Genomic DNA, 24,161 nt, shown 5'->3' on the forward strand with positions numbered 1-24,161 from the left:
GATTGTAAACAAACTGCTGGCCTGATAACTGCGGCTTACTGCTAGGAAAGTGACTGTTTAAATTGTGACAATTTTACTTAAACATGGAGGACCTGATAACAGGTCCCATTTTTGGAGGGTGTGACAGGTTTACATTCAGGGACCAGATTCTCAAGTGTGGTGTTGCCACAGATGAACCCGGCTGCAGTACTAGTATAACCAGCCATGGAAGGCTCATACCAGCGACTCTGAGGCAGAGCAGGAGCTCCTATGTCACTATCCTTCCCTTCTTTTCCCACAGTTGGTGTATCCGGAACGGAAGGAGGAAAAGAGGGTTTTGGTGTTTTAACAATTAATTAAATACAGACAAGTTTCTGAACAGTGCACTTGGTAGTTTAATTTAAAAATTGCTTAAACCCTTCTATTTACACAGTATATTGCATTTTTAAAAGTGACTTCAAATTGAACTCAGCATCAACCCATTACTCTCTGGAGTCCTGCTGAAACCTGTGTTTTCTTGGTAGGACTGTAAAAGCCATCGTACACAAATACTGACAATCTGAAAGTTTGAAATTATTTTTTCATAAAAGAACTTCTCTCCAAAGATTTTGCCCATCTTAATCCTACACGATTCCTGAGAGAACTAACAATTGTTCTCCCCCGAGACTACATTGAAATAGATTGGCAAAAACATCTTAGCTGCCATTTACATGAACAGCAGACTTTTTGTTGCAAACAGTTTTATTATAATAATTTATGCAAATCTTCCTTCAACTTCTTGCTGCTTGCCTACTACCGTGTCTCAGACAGTTGTGCTGGCACTAGCTTCAGCTGGGTGCTCCTCCTTATCTGTCTCTGAAGGCGGCTCTCTTGAACTTGATTGTTCTTTTACCCTACATTTCATGGCATGCACCGCATAGTTAATGCTAGTGCTTTCAGTCCAACTCCAGGACCCTGAGAGGGGGTTGTATGACATTCCATTCACTGTCTTGACTAAAAAGCCATCTGTAAAAGAAGGGAAAAAAGATGGTGATCCTCAGACATTCTAAGTCAATGAAACATCAAACTCTAAAAAAATAGCAAATTCTAAATACACATTCTTCCACTGAGCTTTAGAGCAACAATACTGAGTCATTGGAAGCATATTTATGTTGCTCAAGTTTCGCAGATTCAGGTCATCCACTTCAAAATGGAATATACACCTCTACCCCAATATAACGCTGTCCTCGGGAGCCAAAAAAATCTTACCGCATTATATCGAACTTGCTTTGATCCGCCGGAGAGCACAGCTCTCCCCCCACCCCCGAGTGCTGCTTTACCACGTTATATCTGAATTCATGTTATATCGGGTCGTGTTATATCGGGGTAGAGGTGTATCTATGGAAGATGCTGGAGATTTAGCTATGAATGAAAAAAATAAGGCAAGAAGAATATGGATCATGGAAACACTGTAAATAAAGAGCAATTTTATGCTCCCTTCTTAATATCCCTTAGGTTCATCATATGATGCTGCATCATCCCAGGCCCAGCAGGATACAAGATAAAAGATTGAGTTCAGGCACCAGTTTGTTTACAGTGAGTTACAGAAAAAGTGAGGTGCTTGCTGGTGGGTTTTTTTTGTTTATTAACTTTCTGTAGAGAAGTAGTATCTGAGGGAAAAACCCAACACCTCAGAAATTAGTTTTTTAGGAAAGCATTCAAACTAGGATCACTGGTGTGACTTAGTAATATACTCTCTCAAGTTTTATTGGAAAGTCTGTGGTCAGCTTTCAACTTCAGACAGCTTTTAAATGAAATGTTTTAATAAATGTTAGGCTAGTGAAAGATGAAGACAAAAGCCCTCGGTTTATACAATGCAGCAGCAGTGCAACCTTTGGACACTGGCTCATCAAGTATCTCAACCCTGACCTAGAGGACTCACCCTTAGAAACGAAACACTATTGTCTTTGGCTATCAACAAGGGGGCCAGTTGTGATGGTGGTTTTGTTTAGATGACCTCTGTATGCTTGAAATTGAACTGGGACCATCAACTCTACACACTCAGCTGAACAGCCAGAGTGTGGTAATGATTTTTAGCCATGCCTGACCTACGCCAAATCTGAGCTGCTAACAGGAGTACAGAGCTCTTCACTTCAAGGTTACCAAACAGCTTAACTATCTAGTCCCCTGACAGTTGCCATTATAATCAGTAACACTTGGATCTCTCTATTCACTCCCATCATTCTACTTGACACTTACTTGAGTCTAGCAGGCATTCTAGCTCTTCAGGTGAAATAAATTTCTCCCAGTCATGGGTGTCTTCTGGTACAATGCCAATTATTCTCTCTGCAACTACAATCCCCAATATATAGGACAAATGTGTTTTGTTGATTGTAGTAATGAATAACGAGCCTTCAGGCTAATAAAAATATTAAAATAATATTCTATTAGCAGTACATTTAATTGAACAAAAAGTGTGAGGACTCTTCACATGAAAAAGTACAAGATTAATCATTTCTGAACTTCAAGTACAGAATTTGTCCATTTTGAAGCTGTGGGCTGCAGGAATTAAAGCTACTTTAATTGATACACGTACATAAATGTTTTAAGACATCAGTAGGTGATCATAACATCCTGATTTTTCTCTCTTTTTGTAAAGAATGAGTCTTTTCAACATTTAACCAACAGTCAACATCTTCCAGGTTTTGGATCATTTAAAAAGAGCAACCATGCCCAGAAATATCTATGCTAATCAAGGATAACACCTAATTAATACATGCAAATGATCCCCAAGCAGAGAATGAATTACAAGTACAAGAATGTGTATAGCGGGGGTACGCAACCTCTGGCATGTGTGCCAAAGGTGGCCCACGAGCTGATTTTCAGTGGCACTCACACTGCCCAGGTCCTGGCGACCGGCCCGGGGGGCTCTGCATTTTAATTTAATTTTAAATGAAGCTTCTTAAACATTTTAAAATCCTTACTTACTTTACATACAACAATAGTTTAGTTATATATTATAGACTTACAGAAAGAGACCTTCTAAAAATGTTAAAATGTATTACTGGCACGCGAAACCTTAAATTAGAGTGAATAAATGAAGACTCGGCACAGTGCTTCTGAAAGATTGCCAACCCTTGGTGTATAGTAAACACAAGACAATATCTTGTCTTATTTTTTAAACTTCAATTTAATTTAAACAAACATACACACCCTTCTCCATGGCAACTGCAAGCAGACTAGTTTGGGCTACTTTCATATCTAACGGTGGCTGCTGATCACACCACAAATCTGTACAGCAAAAACTGCCCAAGGACATTTCTCCTACAGTGAGTGGGATCAGTGGGGCACTTACTAATGGAAATGCTTGTTTGCGTAGAGGACTGTTATGGGCAGCCAAATGGATAGTGCAGCCAATCAGTGCTCACTTTTTGGGGCTCTCTTTTGGGCCATTGTTAAGTGAGCGTTGTCCTGACTAGCAGACTTGCTATTTCAAATAATATATATTCCGCATTCTTGTCAAAATAAGCACATTAATAAACTTATATTGCATAGTTCATCCTCAAAGACCTTAAAACAGTTTACAGACTGTACAGAAAGATCACTTTACCCGCTGACATGCAGCCATCTGTGTAGCAGGCCACAGGCACTGTTTAACAGCTGCCACAATGTTACACTACACAGCAGTTCTAGACAAGAAGTGAAACTTAGTTTATCCCACTGAAACTATAAGAGTTAATTTAGATAGATAAGACACTAATTCCCATGCTGGAATTTGGCCATAACACAACGTCATCAGCAAAACTTCAAAATGTACAGCAGTATAAATTGCAAAATATGAGATATCATTGCACAATTAATATACTTCTAGATAAAATTTTGTTTAATTGATTCTCTGCATGTCCTAATGTAAACACTTACCAAGAACAAAAGTAATAGATAGAGGTCCTGTGCACTGATGGAAAAAGAATAAATTTCTCATGCCCCTATCAGACAGAAGAGAGTGACAGTTCCTATTCAGATAAACTATTCACACAGGGAACATAGTTTAACAAAGCTGTGGAGTAAAGAAGAGTCCCAGTATGCACACTGGAGCTACTGTCATCCTCTACTAACCAGAAACAAGAATACTAGAATAAAAAAAATAAATCCCAAGCACGTCTAAATGTAAACATGGCACTCTTTAAAGCAATCCAGGAATATGTCTGACTTTTAATGCTGAGTTGGAAAAAGATGCCATGAGACAGAAGTTTAACTGCAGACAGAACTTCAGTGCACAGTTAATTCATATTTGTAGACACCATCAACATAGCTGTTAGATCTTCCTCCATCAGTGGAAAAATCAGGCTGCAACAACTTTTCATTAGGTTTTGACCTTGTACACAATTTAATGGGAGTCATGGTACTACTGCAATATTAAATGATGATGTCACTGAGGCTTCTGGGATCTACATGTGCTCTGATTAACTTTTTAAATAAAAACTTTATTAAAGAAGGAAGGAACAAACATTTCAAACAATTAAAACAAACACTTACTTTTAATACTTGATAGCAGTACTTGATAAATGTTTCTAGGTCAGCCACATGCTCCACTACTTCAGAAGCAACAATTACATCAAAGGTTTCTGTAGCCTCTTCCACAATATCCTCCAGTGAACATGGTTTGTACTGTATTCTCTTGGCTAGAACTGGATCAAATGACTTGTGCTGTTCTGCTGTTCTAATGTTGTCCTCCAGAGGATCAATTCCAGTAACTGAAGCTCCCAGTCTACCTAGAGGCTAATGATACACCGTTTGTTTATTCGCTGCATTAAAACAATCAGCGTAAACATAAAGCTCCATGTAAAATAACAGAATCTAATGTCAAAGTCAGAGAAAAATCTTGCAGTAAGCATCATTAGAACAGTGAGACAAACAGCTCTGAGGGGTGGCCTTCGATCTGCAGCATTTTTAAAAGTTTATTAGAGAGAAAGCAGAAAACACATTTTAGATTTTCTATTCTTTTAAAAACTAGTTTTGTCAAATAGAAGATAGTGATTCTTTTACATGTTTTTAAAATAGTTATTCTTTGTCCACTTTGCCACATGAGTGCAGATTTTCTCCACTGCAACTATCACAGAGACACTGTTTTTCTCCACTGGGTTTTTTAACCTATACTTATGGTCACTCCTTACTGAATGGTGAATCCACATGTCTTTTTAATGGTTACTCTATACATGATTATCTATGATACCTGCTCAATGCTGAAAGCTGAATATTCAGATGTTTACTAGGAAAGTACCAGTCTTGACTGTCACTGAAATATTTTAAGTGTGTTTTTTTCCTCAGAGGTTGATGTCTCTTTTGAAACTGGAATACTTTATGCAACACAACCAACTTTATGTTATTGGAGCTCTAAATTCACTAGTTATTACACCTGTGAAAGTTAAAGATCCACTGGCTTTACCAGCAGAGTGAGAGAGCCACTCATCCATAGTGATTCAGTGTGTGGAGCTTGTAAGTACAGACAGTGAGAACTTAACTAGATGGACACATATGCACAGTATATCCACCTTTAAGCATACACCTGCAAAATTTTCTAATGCTCATGTACAATTTTCAAGCAGTCATCGTTTTATTAACTAGAAACCATTTGTTTTATTTTTCAAAAATCAAGCAAAACTACTAATAGTCAATGAGAATTAAGGCCATACCAAGTTTCCACTTCAGTAGTTTTTGCTCTAGCTGGCTCACGTATTTGGGAGATGGGAGGTGAAGGAGGAATTGTTTTATAACAGTGTAAAGATACACATTTTTCACTCTCTCGCAGTTAAAAAGGATTTATCTCTAGCTACCAGAAATGGGGTGAAGGGAGAGACCCACCTTTGTGCAGAGAGCCAGAGTGAGTGTCTGTGCATAAAACTTCTGAACATAAAAGCTTCAAAAAATCTTGGGCTGCTCTGTGGGCTAGAGAGGTCCCCAGCATAACTTAGACAGTCCTGGGGGCCAGTCTAAGTTAGAGCAGCCCTATGGGTCACAGTGCTAACCAGAATCTGTATATTACACTCCCACCCTCAACCTGGGATGCTGGAACAATTTTTATATTGGGGGTGCTGATAGCCATTGAACCAAACTGTAAACCTTGTATATAATGGAAACCATTTCAAGCCAGGGGGTGCAGTAGCACCCCTAGTTCCAGCACCTATGCCCTCAAAATGCCCCCTTTGCCCAGGCTTGTGAGGGGATCCTCATGAGGCATCCTTACAACTGCCCCCTGCACCATAGGAATCCTCCTTATGCCAGATACGGGGCTTTTAGGGATCCTTTGTACAGCCTCAGTACTATTAGGTGGTGTCAAGGGGCAAGGTCAGAGATGAGAACTTTGCCCAATATGGAAAATTTAAGCCCAAAAGATGACAGTTTCAAAAGCGTCAAGCATGTGAAAATAGGTTATAATGGAAAACATGTTACTTCATTAACAAGAGTGGTCATGATAAAAAGTGATCTTTTACTAACCCTCCCCCCCCACACACACACAAATAAAAGTTATTTTGCAATGACTTTCCAAAGGAATGCTAGAAAGGACCGATGTTATTTTGCTGTTTGCGACAATATTTGAATAATCTGTTTGTTGGTTAACCTTAAGGTTTTAGCACCTCTTCCTATAGTTTCTCTTTTCTTAATGAAGCTCAGTTGTTTATAACAAAACATTGCATGTACTTTTTTTAAAAAACACAAATACAAATGTGGTTTGGAGAATTTACTGCACTCCAAAATATGCATTTATCAATGTACCAATATTACAGAAAAGGGCCCGGGGCAGCTCCTCCTCATTTGAGATTTAGGAGTTAAATAAACAAATCGTAACACCTTTCAAAGTCTTCATATGCTCCTTAGCTAGAGAGGCAGGGACAACAAACTGTGTTTCTTACCTCACTTAACAATCCACCACCACAGCCAACATCTAGAATCTTTACACCGGACAGAGGGCTTCCCAACTGATGATCACTACTCATGTTCAATAGAGTATCTCTGAAATAAAGTGTACATAAATAAGCACAACAATACAAAATGGTTTAACTGAAATGTTTCTTTAAAATCTGTGGTAAGTACCGTATATACTCGATCACAAGCCGGTTCGTTTATAAGCCAACCCTACCCTCCTCCCCCAGATGGATAAGTAAAAATGGAAATTTTTTATAACCCATTCATAAGCTGACCCTATAATTCAGGGGTCAGCAAACTTTGGCTCCCAGGCCATCAGGATAAGCTGCTGGCAGGCCGAGATGGTTTGTTTACCTCAAGCGTCCGCAGGCCCGGAGGTAAACCTAAGTAAACAGAGTGTCCCGGTGCGCCAGCTGCTTACCCTGATGGGCCAGGACAGCAACTGGTGGGGAATTTTTTGGGGGGGGGGGGGGGAGGGAAGGACGGGGGAAGAGAAGCTAGGAGTCAGGGGAGTAACCCCTGTGACCACCACCCCACATAGACTATCAGGGTCAGAAGGGACCTCAGGAGGTCATCTAGTCCAACCCCCTGCTCAAAGCAAGACCAATCCCCAGACAGATTTTTGCCCCAGTTCCCTAAATGGCGCCCTTAAGGATTGAACTCACAAACCTGGGTTTAGCAGGTCAATGCTCAAACCACTGAGCTATCCCTCTCCACAAATGACCTCACCCTAGCCCAGGACCCCCACACTCTCCCCATCCCATCCCTTCCCACCTTATCTGGGGAGGGCCAGGGGAGGATGTCTCTGGCCTGGCTGGAGCTGCTCCGGAGGCTGAGCAGAGAGGCTGCAGCCTGCTCCCGTGGGCCAGACCAGGCGGCGCAGCTGCAGCATGTTCCAGAGGGCTGGGCCAGGCAACACGGCTGCAGTGTGCTCCGACGGCCCAGGTCCACAGCCTGCTCTGGGGAGGGGCCCACGAGCGGCAAGGCTGCAGCTGCTTCAGAGGCTAGCGGGAGAGCAGCGTGGCCAGAAGTGGAGAGACTCTGGCCCCACCTCTTCCCTTCTGGCTCTGCTGCCTCTCCATTCATAAGCCGACCCCCTTCTCTGGTGCTTCCTTTTTTACTAAAAAAATTCAGATTATGACTGAGTATATATAGAGAGGGAGAGGTGGGACACAGCCCCTCCCCCCAACAGAGGGAGCAAGGAGAGGCAGCACAGCCAGAAGGGAAGAGGCGGGGCCAGAGTCTCTCCACTGTTCTCCCGCTAGCCTCCGAAGTGGCTGCAACCTTGCCACTCAGCCCCGCCCCCCAGAGCAGGCTGTGGCCACGCTGCCCGGCCCGCCGGAGCACGCTGCGGCCGTGCCACCCGGCCCGGCCCGCTGGAGCACGCTGCGGCCGTGCCACCCGGCCCAGCCCGCTGGAACACGCTGCGGCCGTGCCACCCGGCCCAGCCCGCTGGAACATGCTGCGGCCGTGCCACCCGGCCCAGCCCGCTGGAACATGCTGCGTCTGCGCCGCCTGGTCTGGCCCACCGGACGTGCTGCCCAGCCTGCCGGAGAGCTCCAGCCAAGCCAGAGACATCCTCCCCCGGCCCTCCCCAGATAAGGTGGGAAGGGATGGGGAGAGTGTGGGGGTCCCGGGCTAGGGGTGGGGTCATGTGATATTTGTTCAACAAGTTATGTCTCATTTTCCTGTCTAGTTATTTTACACTGTTTTTAGATGGATACTTAGAAATAGCATTACACAGCAAAAGTAATCCCAAAACTGTACCTAATAAAAGGCACTCTAACATCATTCAGAGAATGCAGGGTGGAATATTCTCCTTGTTCATCCCACCACTTATGTGCCCAAAGCTGGAATTTGTTCATCTCTTTTGAATCCACTGTTGTGTGTGAAGTGCTGTATAGCCTCTTCATAGCAGACCTAAACAATGAAAGCCAAACATCATGTCATAAACATGGATACCTAGCACCAAAACATGTGACTGAAACAAAGTTGGATTAAGAGGTGGGAAAAATATTTCCTTCAAGGTGGGAGGAGGGACAAAGCCAGAGAAAGCACTTTTCATTCGTTATATCTCACTGTCTAGAATCTAAAATCTCTCCTTTTAACTTAGTTAAGACCATTTAACATCACACTGAATTAATAATAACTCTGAGCATAAAACAGATTGTGGAATGTACATAACGTTGGGGATTTTTTTAATTTAGTAGTATGTATTTCTGTAAAGTAACAATAAAAAAGAAGATAAAAAATTATCTGAAAAACTCTTCTGATAAAATCAATTTTGATCTTTCAGATCATCAAGTTGTCATCACACATCATTAAGCTCATTTTTATACAGTAAAGAATGTAATAGATAATTCTATTAGCTACTGTACTTACATGCTGCTTTTCATTTCAGTCAGATGGACAAACCTTGTACTGTTGGATGTCAACTGCATTTTCCAGCTGTAGTTCTCACTGAAGCCCCCAGGGCGCCTCTGAAAAGCTTGATCATAATGGTCACCTGCATATATAACAAAATCAATGCAATGGAAATCATCAGCTTTATGATCATTCAGAGATAAAAAATCTGCTTGTCAAATTGGTTTGAAACATTATGTAGTGGTAACAGGATTTTAAATAATTAAAATATGCACCCAGGAGCTAATCAATATATTTATCTTTACCTGTGAATACACTGTTTTCCTCACACAACAGTTAGGGAGAGAAACCAGTCCCCTGTTTTTAATAGATTTATTAAAAGAACATGCAAACAAATACGAAGCTAAGCAAATCTATCACTGATTTACTTCTAATTTCCCATAACTAATCAAATATGACACAATCAAATTAATATTACAATTGAAATTCAATTAACAGATCTGTGGTTCAATTTATCTGGTTTGCCAATTACTACAATAAGCATTTAAATCAATTTACTATGTTAAAACAAGAATTACTTCAAGACTTCATAGGAAAGTTAAGAAAGAATGCATTTCTTTTGAGCTAATCAAGTGATCTAAGAGTCTGCTAAAAACAGAAGCTGACTCTTGCCTTTGCACTACGAAAGTACAGCTCTTAGAGCCTGTCTACACTATAAATGCTAGAGAGGCACAGCTACGGTGTGGCAACTGTGTATCTGTACGCACCACAGTGAATGGGGTTTTCCATCACTGTAGTTAAGCCACCCCCTCGAAAAGCCATTGCTAGGTTAACGGGAGAATTCTTCCATCGACCTAGCGGTGTCAATTCCAGGAGTTAGATTGACTTAACTACAGTGTTCAGGATAGCGATTGTGGAGGAGCTAGAGATGGAGATGCCTGTCATGAACAGCAAGTGCGGGGGAGGAGGGCTATGGCAGGGAAATCAAACCATGCCACAAGCTAGGAACGGTCTAAAACTGTGCAGGAGTCTAGCCAGTTCCACCCGGTGAGCACAGATGAACCCACTGCAAAAGGGGAAGGGGATTTGAATAAGTGCACGAACAGTTTTCCTTTCCCTCAAATCTCATCTCCCGCCTTTGTTCCCCATTTTAAAATGACACCTGTCCCATTCACGAGTTAAGACAAGGGATCAACTTTTCATTGCTGTACTGGTGTAATGTTGGAAAATACATTTCAAAAATGGTTGTATGGCAGTCTGGTCATACAATCCACATTAAATCAGTGTCGTGCTCAGGTAGCAGTGGAAAAAACAGAGGCAGACTCGAGGTCCACTTCTCATTTCTTTGGCTTGTTGGGCTGGGGGGGGGGGGGGATGTGGAGTACTATGTTTATCAGAATAGGGATGTCTCTTTTAGCCTCGAGAGATCCCGATGAAACTTTCATGGAGATATTCTGCAATCCTCTCCTGAAGAATTCTAGGGATGGTAGCTTTATTTCTTCCTCTGAGATAAGACACCTTCCCATGCCACTCTGTGATGAGTTCAGCTGGCACCATTGCAGTAAACAGGCTAGCCCCACACAGGCCCAGGTGGCTTAATACTATACTATAGCAGACTGGCAAAATGCTCTTTTATGGCCTTCCTCAGACACACACGTCCTCTTCTAGTAGCCCCGGTGTCTGGCTGTTCAAATTCAGCAGACAATCAACCAGATCCCTCCAACCCAGTGGCAGCTATTCTCCCTTCGCCTCACAGATGTTATAGCTGCATGCTGTATACTGCACAACCATTGAAATGTTTCTCACTGAGATCCAATCTAGTAAGTAAACACCACCAGTGTCCCTTCAGTCTCCCAAAAGCAAATTCTAATGTTATTCTGCACCTGCTGAGCTGGTAATTAAACTTTCTTAGAGTGTGAGATGGCCAGTGTATAGCTTCATGAGCCAGGGAAGCAAGGGGTAGGCTGGGTCCCCCAGACTCACTATTGCCACTTCAGCATCACCAATGGCAATCTGCTGGTCGGGAAAGAATGTGCCCGCTTGCAGCTTTTTGAAAAGTCCTGTATACTTCCCTGATCAGCCACATTGGTATCAGTGAAGTGCACCTGGTGATCCACTAGCACCTACACAACCACAGAAAAGTAACCCTTTCTGTGTGGCAAGGTGGGCTGGTGCCAAAATAGGGATGTGTGCGCCATCTATCACCCTATCGCAGTTCAGGAACCCCATTACTGCAAATCTGCCTACTGTTTCCTATAATTACCAAGAGTCACAGTCCTGCACAGCAAGAGATGTGATCCAACTATGTAAGGCCATAAAACAACAGGCTCCACACTGTGGATTTTCCAACCCAAAATTATTGCCCACTGACCAGCAGCAAGCCATTGTTACAAGCTTCCAGAGAGTGATCTCCACTTCCTTCTCCACTTGTCAATGCTGCTCTCATTTTGGTGTCCCTGTTGCGGAGGGCTGGGGTGAACTCGACACAGCCCCAAGAATGTGGCTTTTCACATCTGAAAGCTCTGCTCATCATCCCAAACCTGCATTATGATGCAATCCCACCGATCAGTGCTCATTTCTGAGGCCCAGAAACAGTGCTCCATCATGCAGAGGAGCTCCGGGAATGCCGGCAGCAACCTGGTATTGTTTTTCACTATGTCCATCAGCATCCAGTTACTGTGCTCAAATAACACTGCATTATCTTCATCACAATTCTGATTGCAGCAGTAATCCCTCAAGCTGTGAAAATACTGGACAATCATGTGTCCTGTATTAGCAATGCAGATGAGAACTGTACTGAGTTCTGCCGGCTCCACGCTTATGTCAGGCTGATGGCGGACACCAAAAAGCACGCCGAGCGAGCATGGTGGGAACTTGACCCGTCACTCCCAGAAATCCGTAGGCGATTTGCTACTATTCCACAAAGCAATGCAAAAGTGTCCCAAAAGGCACTGCGCCAGAAAGCAGGGCAGACTGGGATACCTAGCCAGGATATACTATACTTCACACTACTGTTACATCGACACACAGACTCCGGGTAGGCATACACAGCACCAGTGCAAGCAACCAGAAACACACACACCCATGCAATACACATATTTTGGTGGCTGTATAGATACGTAATTTGCATTGACCAAACTTTGTAGTGGAGACCCCAATACTGCAAAAACGTATGCACATGCTTAATTTTACTACCACAAGTAACCCCACTGACTTCAATGAGACTTCATGGTAGTTAAGTTAAGGATGTGTGTGTTTGCAGACTGGGATCTTAGTTGGCAAGCTCTTTGGGGCAAGGACCATTTTTACTGTATATGTACAATGCCTAGCACAACAGGACTCTGATCCCTGATACATTTAAAGATGGAACACTCCAAATCCACCAGGGCATTTTAGAAACTGTGGTCCTCCTCCCCCAGTCTGCCCCATACTTTTCCAGTCCATTCATCTCCTCTCACCATCACATGCACCCTCATCCATAGCTTAAGTCAAAGCCATGCTCCATAATAGGTACCCATGGGATACTTGATTACCACCAGCCTGACTTTTTAACTTGTTCCACATGTAAGATTATTTGTCTGAGAGCGTAGTGGATGATGGAGAGCTCGACAGTGCCTAGTAAAACAATAATCCAGTTTGTTTTTCAGAGACTAAAGGAGGTCTGGGGAGAAGGAAATCTTATTACTTAGGATAAAGGATACCATCACAGACTCACTCTTTATGCGATGCAAAGCACACCTCTTGCATGCAGATCAATAAAACTCAGAATCCCTACTGTTATTAATCAACTCTATACAATCTGAAGCCTTCTGGAATAATTACAATTTATTTGTACAAATACTAGGTACACAATCTTCCCTCTAATCACTTCTGTGCTTTATCATTAAAAAGGGACACAGTGCCAAGTAGAATGGGATTCACTTACACTGCTCACATGGGTTGCTCAGGAAAAATATACTTTGTACAGCTTACATTCTGTAACAGTGAGCTTGTGGCATATTTACGCCTGGTCATTTTGTTTGGAGCCACTTTCCCTCTAAACTACATCTACAAATATTCTTATTGATTTATTATTAGAAATGGCCAGGATAGTTCCATACAGAGAAAATAATTGTGGACATACCTACTATCAAAGAGATCAAGCGCTGCAAAAAATTTTTGTTTTTGAGTAGAACTACTAAGCAGCATAGGCTCTTTGATTTGCTGAGTATTATTCAGAACTACAGCGATCCATCTCAAAGTGAGATCTGTAATTATATTTCTGATTGTTTTTATCATATTATCTTTAAAGGTTTATAAACTGTAGTTCTTATCATCATACTGTACTTCTACCATGCCTTCTATCCAAGGATTTCAGCTTTATCAGAAACTAATGAAACACACAAAATATCTGGAAAACAAATTGTACAATCCCCATTTAGACATAGGGAACATGAAGCACCAGAGTTGATAAAAATCAATGATTTTTTTTTAAATTAAAAAAAATTGGATTTTTTTGATAAAAGGTTTTTTCCCCCTCAAAAAGCATATCCAAAGATAGTTTTAATTGAGATACATTATAGCTCAAAGATATCTCATCATGAAACAGGAATTATAAATTCTAATTCTATAGTATGAGACAATATATTCATGTAATGTTTAAGAAAAGTTTTGTAAATGAGTTCCAATAGTTGATGGATTAGGGACCCAATCTTATGGGGCTCTAGGGGCTTCTGTACAGATTATTTAGGTTAATCTTTCTATCTACCCAATGTGACTCAGTGCTCAATCTAGAAGATACCATCAGAGAGTCTTAGCTTTGCAGTTCTCAAACTGTGGATTTGTGTCTCCAGAGGTAACATGCTTGTTAATAACAAAAATGTTTTTAAAAAAACAAACAAACAAAGGTGAGAAATAACAGACCTCAACTCTACTGCCCCTCTGCAAATTTATGTACACAGAGGCAATCCCTTACCGCTCTCTAAAAGTGCAAAGTTTCAAAAAGATCAATGAAGAGAAGATTGTTGGGGGCAGAATAGATCTGGACAAAGAGAAGAAGTCTGGAGATAAATGTGAGAAGCGAGGGACATATGCTTATTTTGTTAAAATATTATATGTTTGCTGTTAAAGAAAAAAAATCCAGAATACTTAACGTTGTTTTAGTTAAATAAAACAATTTAAATGTCTGTCTGGTGATGGTCTCCTCCTAATACAGCATAAGAAACTCCTCCAAATATTAATGATTAACCTGTTGAATTGGAGATATTTATGAAATCATTGGGAGGTGAACTATCTGCTTCAATTACCTTTGGTAAATGAAATAACCAAACAATCATTCATTTTCTGATATAGCTGTAAAACTAATCTGAAAAGTTTTCAAAATAAATCACTGTTTAAAAACGTAGTGTGTGTATCTTTTAAAAATGAAACCTACATCTATCTCTGAGTTGTGAAGAATATGTATTAAGGTTATAACAACCACCAGGAATGTACTTTTATGTAGAAAATCACGATTAAATAGAGTCTTCCTGACTAGTGATTTAAATAATGATTTACATCAAATCCACCCTGTGAAGAACTAAGAGTACGTCTATACTACCAGCCGGATCGGCGGGTAGTGTTCGATGTATTGGGGAATCGATGCCAGTACTCCACCTCGGCAGGAGGAGTAAGCGGAGTAGACGGGGGAGCTGCGGTGGTCAACTCACCGCTATGAGGACGGCCAGGTAAGTCGAACTAAGATACTTGGACTTCAGCTAGTTGCATATCTTAGTTCGAACCCCCCCCCACCCCCCTACTAGTGTAGCCCAGGCCTAAGGTTCAAATTCCAAAGGGAAAGGGAGGATACTGAAAAATGACAAAGTATAGAACACTAACCTTTAAAAAAGGAGATTTAAATAAAATGAGATTAGTTAAAAGAAGGCCCTAAAGTTAAAAGCTAAGAAAGTAAAATCCGCAGAGGTGGCATATATGCTAATTTTAAAAATATAAGCATCTTAAAAGATGGGAACATAAGGGAACCAGCAAGGAGTAAACTAATATGGCTAAATGGCAAGGTTGAAAAAGCTATTTAAGCCAAACAGAAATCCTCCAAAATTTAGAAATCTGACCCAGTGAAATCAATAAAGAGAAATATAAATTGCAGAAGGCTATAAACTAAAGGAAAATTAGAAAGGCCTACATGGATTTTGAAAAGCAAATAGCTAAAGGTGTTAAAAACAAACAAGTAAATCGGAAAGCAGGAAGTTTATAAAACAATCAGTGGGTCTGTAGGATCACCAGGAATTAAGGGAAACAATTGAGGAAGATAAGGAAGCTTCTTCACATCAGTCTTCACCACAGATGATGTTTGGAAGATGCCTATCCTGGACCTGCTTTATTCTGGTAATAAAGATGAAGTACTCTCAGAGACTGAAGTATCAGAAGAAGGGGTGCTAGAGGAAATTAATAATTTAAGAAGCAAAAGTCAACAAGACCAGATGATAATCTCTTTTAGAACTCTTGGATGTAAGTATGAAGTAGCCGAGCTAATAACAAAAACATGCCCATCTGTCATGAAAAACAGCCACTATTTCAGAGGCCTGGAGGGTAGCAAATGTTGTACCTATATTTTAAAAAGGCACTGGGGATGATATAGGGAATTAATTATAAGCCAATAAACCTTACCTCTTTATCTGGCAAATTGGTTGCAATGGTGGTTAAAAACAGAATAAAACACCTAGAAGATTATATAACTGGGTCTAACAAGCACAGTTTCTGCAAAGGAAAATCATGTCTCACTAATATCTTAGTTTATTGACACATTCCAAGAATTCCGACTGACATAATTTAGACTTCACAGAGGCCCTACATAAAGAAGCTAAAAAGTAATGGGGAGAGAGGCAAAGTACTGTGAAATAAAAAACTGGCTAGGAAACAGAAAGCAAAGACTAGAATTAAATGAACAATTTTCATCATAGCAAAAGGTTAACAATGGGGTTGTTCAATATATTGCTTAGTGATCTGAAAACACAAGCTAAGTAGCGAGATAGCAAAATGTGCAGATGACAAAGTTATTTAGATAATTCAGGACCAGAGAGGGCTGTGAGGAACTTCAGAGAGATCAAACAAGCTGGGTGAATGGGCAACACAAAGGCAAATGATCACAAAATTGATAAATGCAAAGTCATGCACACTGAACACAAAAAATATAAACTACTTGTACACCTTACAGGGTTCTAAATTAATTGTATTAACTCAAGACAGACACCTGGATGTCACTACAGCCAGCTCAATGAAAACCCATGCTCAGTGGGCAGCTGCAGACAAAAAGCAAACAAGATGTTAGGATGCATAAGGAATGGGAGGGAGGGAGAATAATACAGAAAACATTATCATTATAATAATAATATAAATCAGTGGAGTGATCTCATCTGGAATACAGTGTACAGTACTGTCACACCATCTCTAAAAGGGTACTGCAGACCTGGACGGGGTTCAGAGGAAGCTATGAGAATGATCCAAGGCCTGAAAAAATGCATACATGAAGAAAGAGATTGCAGATTACGATTCTTTACCTTAGAAAGGAGGCGAGTAAAAGGGAACATGATAAAAGTCTATAAAATAATAAATGATACAGAGTAGAGTAGATCAGGAACTTCCATTCACCCTGACTCATAACACAAGAACTAGAGCACATTCAATGACATTATAAGGTGGAAAATTCCAACTAGTTAAAAGCAAATACTTTTGCACACAACATATCATTCACCCATGGTACTCTTGTCACAGAAAGATATTGAGGCCAAGAAATTAACAAAATTTCAAAAGGGATTGGACATTTATATGGATATTAAAAATAATTAATGATAAACATTTTGGAAGGGACATTAAACCTCTTACTTCAGGTCTTCAACTGATCTCTGCCATTACAGACAGGAAAAGTCTGCCTCCACATTGTCTATCTGCCTATTGCAGGATTCTTACACCTTCCTCTGAAGCTGCTGGTGCTGGCCTGTGAGAGACACAATACTGTACTAGATGGACCTTAGATCTGATCCAAGATGACAATTCATATGTTCCGAAATCTGAATGTCTTAAGCCAAATCCTAGCACCTAGGTCCTAAATCCCATTGACTTTTGATGAGACCTATCTCCTAAATCTCATTTGAAAATGGGATTTGGGTACTTTTGAAAATTTTACTCATTTTCTATTCCCACTGTTAAATATGTAGCTTAACATTGTATTCTTTGTCATAAAACATACAGGATATGCAGCTGAGTTAGCATCACTACTGCAACCATAACTTCTGGAATTCCTAATTTTTAACCATGCAATCATAATGTTGCATATAGCTTCTTCTCCCTCCCCCTGTCCCCTTTCCAGTGCACTTTAAGATTAAATATTGAGTGAGCTTTTAAAAAAGAAAAACCAAGAACTATCGAAAGAAAAGTTGCCAAAAACATCAGTTTGTCATTAAGAACTCAGATACAGAACAAAGAGAATAGCTAGCTTTATTCCCGTAGTAGACGATTTCGGGCATCAAGCTTGAAGTATCTAGAAAAACTAATTATCACTTCTCATTTAGACACACGCGTCAAGTCATAGTCTGTGTGTTTATACTTGAGTAACAAAAGAGAATTAGAGCAATTATTTTAAGCAATTTGTTCTTATGTAAGTTCTTATACCGCCCCTCATCACTGAAATATGAGTGCCTTCCAGCAGCGTGTTAAGTAATGTGACTAACATCTGTTCCTATGCCGTTTGCTGTGTCTCATCCTCTCCCCATGGGAAAAATTATGTAGGCTAGTGTAGTGTTTTGGTAGGGTTTTTTGTTTTATTTATTAATTTATATGAACACACTCCAATGTGTTTATATTACAGCCAGTTTCATGCTAACAGTGCTGTTTTCCTTCTGAGGAGAGAAGGGAGAATCTCACTACTAAGTTATTTATAGAAAATACTTAGGTAATTTACAGGTGATAAATAAAGCAACTAAATGACGGGGGGGGGGAGGAGACACACAAGGTAGGTGAGGCTATATCTTTTATTGGACCAACTTCAGTTGGTAAGAGAGAAAAGCTTCCAAGTTTACATGGAGCTCCTCTTCAGATCTGGAAAACTGACACAATGTTAGCTTCCCAGACCCGAAGAAGAGCTCTGTGTAAACTTGGAAGCTTGTCTCTCTCACCAACAGAAGTTGGTCCAATAAAAGATATTACCTCATCCACCTTGTTTCTCTAATACCCTGAGACTAATATGACTACAACAACATAGCATACAAAAATAGAACTAATGTAGATAAAATGAAACACAAATGTGCTGTCAAAGGACTGGAAACGTATAATGCAAATAAAGCAAGTACACAGTTCAAAGGCCATATAGATCTGTCAGTATTATTTTTATGGATCAGATAACTCTAGCAATGCTTTAGTCTGATTTTTTTGCTGCCAGCTTAAAAAAATACAAAGCAAATCATTTTGGTAGTTTTAATTTATTAACCCTATTGGGGTCCTTCAGTACTATCATGATATGAATATTTATACTGCTAATGGTGGCTTTTGCCTTTATTTTATGTAACAACATATGCCTACAACTATGTCCTTTAGTTATTGATTTAGGAAAATCCACCAGTGAAGTAGAAAAGTGCTTATCCTGTTTTATGGTGTGATGAAGAAAGAATTTTGGTAATATTTTTATGATTGCTATGTGCGCTTCAGCTTCCCTCTGCGTTCTGCATGGCTATGCATGGAGTGTAAAGGCTTAAAAAGCTGCTCTTGGGGCAGAGCAGCGGACATGGGAACATCAGAAAATGGCCATACTGAGTCAGATCAATGGTCTGTCTAGCTCAGAATCCTGTCTCCTCACAGGGGCAGGTGCCAGATGCTTCAGAGGGAATGAATTGAACAGGGTAATTATCGAGTGATCCATCCCGTCATCAAATCCCAGGCTCTGGCAGTCAGAGGTTTAGGGACACCTAAAACATGGAATTGTGTCTCTGACCATCTTGCTTAATAGCCACTGATGGACCTATCCTCCAGGAAGTTATCTAACTATTTTGAACACAGTTATACTTTTAGCCTTCATAACATCCTACGTCAATGAATTCCATAAGTTGACTGTGCAGTGTGCCACATGTGTGTCTAGGGTGGTAGGAATGGGTTATTAAGGACTGACTGAAACCAACACACATCTATGGAAAGACAATGGGAACCCCAGTGGCTCGGACGTTCAGACCTAGCAATCAACAACCAAGAGAAAGGATTTTTTTTCCCCCTCACCTCCCTGCAGCGAAGCAGAGCAGAAGCCTTTAGCTGAAGAATGAAGAGGAAAGGTTTTTGGTAGTTGGATTAAGAACTGGCCTTGTGGGAGGGGGAAGAGACTTAGGGCATGTCTACACTTGCCATTTAAAATGGAAAAAGTCCCTTTTTTACACCAAAACAGTGGGTTCACCTACACTTGTCAATGACTTTTTGCAGTGAAACATCTGAGTTTCACCTCAAAAAGAAAACCACCTCCATGAGAGGCGTAAAGCTCTTACCTGTGATGCTTTTGCAGTGATGTGCAAGTGAAGACACTTCTTCCTGTTTACACAGCCTTTAGCCTCCGTAGGATATCCCACAGTGCCTAGGTGACCACTCTGGCCAGCAGCTCTACTGATCTGATGCCAGCTAAACAGACACCCACCCTCCCCTGGTAAAGCCCCGGGAACTTTGAAACTCCCCTTCCTGTTTTCTTGGCAAGTGCTCACTTATCATCTGGCCAGGTGACAATGCCTGCTCTAGGGAGCAAATGATCCCCTGCTTGGAGCAATGCTGACCTACTGGAGCTGATCAGTGTTTGGGGAGAGGAGACTGTGCAAGGACCCAGGATGCCCCACAATCACCCCTCACCCCTTCTCACAAGACCCATAGTCAAAATGGAGAGAGCTGCATTGTGGGATAGCTGCCCTCAGTGCATTGCTCTCATCAGGGATGGAAGAGCTGCAAATGTAAACACTCTCTGATTCCTGTGGAAGTGAGTGAGTACACAAGCCAGCTCTTTTCTTTCACCGGTTCACTATCACCATTGTAACTGACAGTGCAAAAACTCTGCAAGTGTAGATGTAACCCTCTCACCTTCTGGGTGTGAGACTAAGGACAAAAATATAGTGAGTGTGCCAAGACAGCTTAGTTGGCATGGCAGCATGGCTCAAGGGAGCAACTCTATATTAACCTTTGTTTCTCTATGCTAATTTAAGGACTTTCAGATTCTGTATACTAGGTGATTAATAAATTACCATCTTATTTTGGAAAGGATACCTGGTGTCGCAGCAACCACACATTGAGAGCACTGTGCCCTGAAGGGGTACCACACAAGTCTCCCACAGAAGTCTGCCTTGGCTAGCTTTGCTGCAGGGAGTCAAGAGAAACAGGGATCACTGGTGCCCAAAGGCACAGTTTCAAAGTCTGGGAGGTCCCGGGCCTGCCCTTGTGGAACTTTGTGAGTTCTTGGGGCCCAGCACACAAAAAGGATCACTCCCCAGGAACAGGTCGCAAGCTGGGGCACAGACCAGACCCTGTGAATCCATGACGATGGTACTCTTTAGATCTTTACTCCTGTAAGCCACCTTTGCAGACCAGCTGTTCCATTCAAAATTGCCAGCTTCAAGCTTTAATAGAGCAAACACTCCATGAAATGCTTCTAAGCTTAATTTAATATAATTAGTTCCATCCTAAATACATTGACAATTATCTTTCCTGTTTAAATGACAATAGCAAAATAGCTAATTACTACTCACTGTTGAACTTCCATCATGCCAACCAACCAACTCTCCATTGGTTTCTAAAAAGCTACTCCTCCTTACATATTATAACAATTTAGTCTGCAAGTACAGTATTGTGACATTTCTAAGCCACTGATCACAGGAACAGCTACTGCAATGGTGGGCAACCTGCAGCCCAACAGGGTAATCCGCTGGCGGGCCGCAAGACAGTCTGTTTAAATTTGCACGGCTGCCCGCAGCTCCCGGTGGCCAGGAACAGCGAACCCCAGTCACTGGGAGCTGTGGGCGGCCATACAAATGTAAACAAACTGCCTGGCAGCCCACCAGCGGATTACCCTAATGGGCCACATGCGGCCTGTGGGCTCCAGGTTGCCCACCACTGAGCTATATTATGTAGTTATCACCAAACATTTTACTTTGTGTGCCTTAGTTGTGTGCTGTTTATATCTTTCACCATGATTTGTGCTTGCTAACATAACCTTTGGGGCCTCTCCTTCCAACACTCCTGCATGACCCTAACAAAAGGTCTGCCACTAAACCACTTAAGCTAACACTTACAGAAAGCCCCTATGAGCCAGCTGAACAAGATAGCCTACCGTGCCACTTGTGATCAAACTGGCCTCAGATATTCTGCAGATAACAGTCCCTAGTTGTACCCCTAGTGTGGGTTTTCGCAGGGATGCGCTAAACTAGAGAGCTGAGCTGTTTCCATGGGTAAGCTCCTTGCTCTGAAAGTTAACTGTAGCCAAGAAAGGCTGAGTTTTACTTTCAGGGCAGACAAGGAGCGTTAAAGAGAGTAAACTGTGAACTATATAGGCTGGGGCTCCCAGAAAGACCCAGTGAAGTGAAATCACTGTGCATAATCCCAACTATACATATAAAATTAGGAGGTCTAATTTAGCTGTTACCACTCAAGAAAGAGATCTTGGAGTCATTGTGAGGGATAGCTCTCTGAAAACATCCACTCAGTGTGCAGTGGCAGTCAAAAAAACTAATAGAACACTGGGAATCATTAACAAAGAGATATACAAGATGACAAAAAATATATTGCCTCTATATAAATCTATGGTACACCCACATCTTGAATACTGCACGCACATGTGGTCACCCCAACTCAAAACAGATATATTGGAATTAGAAAAGGTTCAGAAATGGGCAACAAAAATTATTAGGGGTATGGAAAAGCTTCCATATCAGAAAAGATTAATAAGATTGGGACTTTTAAATTTGGAAAAAAGATGACTAAGGGGGGGGATATGATAGAGGTCTATAAAATCATGACTGGTGTGGAGAAAGTAAATGAGGAAGTGTTATTTAGTACTTCTCATAACAGGAGAATTAGGAGTCACCAAATGAAATTAATAGGCAGCAGGTTTAAAACAAACAAAAGGAAGTATTTCTTCACACAACTAAGTCAACCTGTAGAACTCTTTGCCAGAGAATGTTGTGAAGGCCAAGATAACAACAGAGTTTAAAAAAAGAACTAGATAAAGTAATGGAGAATAGATCCATCAATGGCTATTAGCCAGGATGGGCAGGGATGGTGTCCCTAGTCTCTGCTCGCCAGAAGCTGGGAATGGGCGACAGGGGATGGATCACTTGATGATTAACCTGTTCCCTTCATTCCCTCTGGGGCACCTGGCATTGGCCACTGTCAGAAGACAGGACACTGGGCTAGATGGACCTTTGGGCTGACCCAGTATGGCCGCTCTTAGGCACAGAAAGCCTAGCTTCCACTGGCGCTGACTAAATGCTGGCAAACACGGGTTACCAGGGGCCTAAGTGGCCACGCTACTGTTTTCGGGGAGCTAGAAGTAGCCCTGACAGCCGGCTAGCACTTCAGCCTCTTGCTGTCCTTGCCACACGCTGCAGCTCTGGACTGGGGCAGGGCTGCTGGGTCCCGCCGCGGCGCGTTTGCGCTGTGCCCCGGGTAAGCGCCCGCCCGCTGCACGCCACTCCGGGGGCATGGCGAGGCGCCCGGGCGCTGTCAATCACGCCGATGTCGTAAGCCGGTGCCGGCCGCAGAGGCCCCGCGGCGGTTCCGGGGCCCGCGCCCAGCGCCGGAGACCGCTACCGGCCCCTGCACAGCCACAGGGGCTGGCGGCGGCGGCGCGTCCAGCGCCGGGGGACACGTAGCCCGGCCGCCGCGGGCAGGCCCCGCAGGAACCCCCCAGAGCCAGCTGGTGCCGCCGCCCCGGGCCGCCTGCCCCAGCCCCGCTTGGCTCTGGCCGGGCCCAGAAGGTACTCACCGGCCACTGCCCCCAGCCTCCTCCCGGGCGGGCCCGCCCCGCTGCTCCGGCCCCGCGGGCCGCCTAGAGCCCGGGCTGCTCTGCTCAGCCCGCCGCAGCCCCACATTGCCCCAGGCAGAGCGCTGCCGCCGAGCTCCGCCCCTAGCGGGACCCGCCTCCCGCCGCTGCACAGCGCGGTTCCGGGCTAGGTGGGGTGAGCGGATCGCGAGAGGAAACTATCGGGAGGCGGGGAGGACACATGGGGCCGGGGGAGGGGCAGCCACAGGCGCACGTCCCCGACCCGACGGGAGCCATTGGGGTGTGCGGGGGGGGACGCACAGCCCTAGGCAGCTGCGAGGGGCTCATGGCCCCAGCTCCACCCCCCTGCAGAAGCGGCGGGGCAGGGGCGCATGATCCCAGTTCCAGCCCGTGCCGCGCTGCTGGCTCAGCCCAGCTGACAGTCACCTCACCTCACAGCAGGGCCTGTGAGTGTGGCCAGGGGAGGGGGAAAGGCGTGGGGGAGTGAGTGTCTGGGAGGTCCTGGTGGGGTGCCAGGCAGTGGGGGAGGGTTGTGTGTTTTGGGGTGCTAGGCAGGTGGGGAGATCCGTGTGTGTCAGGGCACTGGGCAGTAGGGGTCTGTGTGGGGAGCTGTGTAGTTGTGGTGGTGGGACTGTGGGGAAGGGCATTGGGCAGTGGGGGAGATCTGTGTTGGGGCACTAGGGAGTGGGGGGTTATGTGGGGGAGACTGGCAGTTATGGTGGGGCTGTGGACGGGGGAGGCACTGGGCAGCAGTGGTGGTGTGCAGGGCACTGTGGATTTGTGGGGGAGGGGCACTGGGCATAGTGGGTCCAGGGGGTGTTGGGCGGGGAGCTGTGTGGCACAGCATGGGCCCGCCCCCAACAGGAAGGGCCAGGCAGACCAGTGTGCATCTGATCATGCCATACTTGCCCCTGGCCGGCCCCCA

The 24,161-nt window shown here is 43.1% G+C and overlaps 1 protein-coding gene across 1 annotated transcript; it reads right to left on the reverse strand.

Annotated features, from left to right (window-relative positions):
- Positions 1-356: 356 nt before the first annotated feature.
- On the reverse strand, positions 357-23,379 carry COQ3 (coenzyme Q3, methyltransferase). The gene is made up of 7 exons (XM_045008645.1): positions 23,219-23,379; positions 9,265-9,388; positions 8,650-8,802; positions 6,870-6,969; positions 4,495-4,737; positions 2,218-2,377; positions 357-984 (listed from the first exon to the last, which is right to left on the reverse strand). The coding sequence occupies exons 1-7, from the start codon at positions 23,322-23,324 to the stop codon at positions 782-784; spliced, it is 1,089 nt and encodes a 362-aa protein (XP_044864580.1). The 5' UTR covers positions 23,325-23,379; the 3' UTR covers positions 357-781.
- Positions 23,380-24,161: the final 782 nt, after the last annotated feature.

This window comes from Mauremys mutica, chromosome 3 (assembly GCF_020497125.1).
Source record: "Mauremys mutica isolate MM-2020 ecotype Southern chromosome 3, ASM2049712v1, whole genome shotgun sequence".
NCBI lineage: Eukaryota > Metazoa > Chordata > Testudines > Geoemydidae > Mauremys > Mauremys mutica.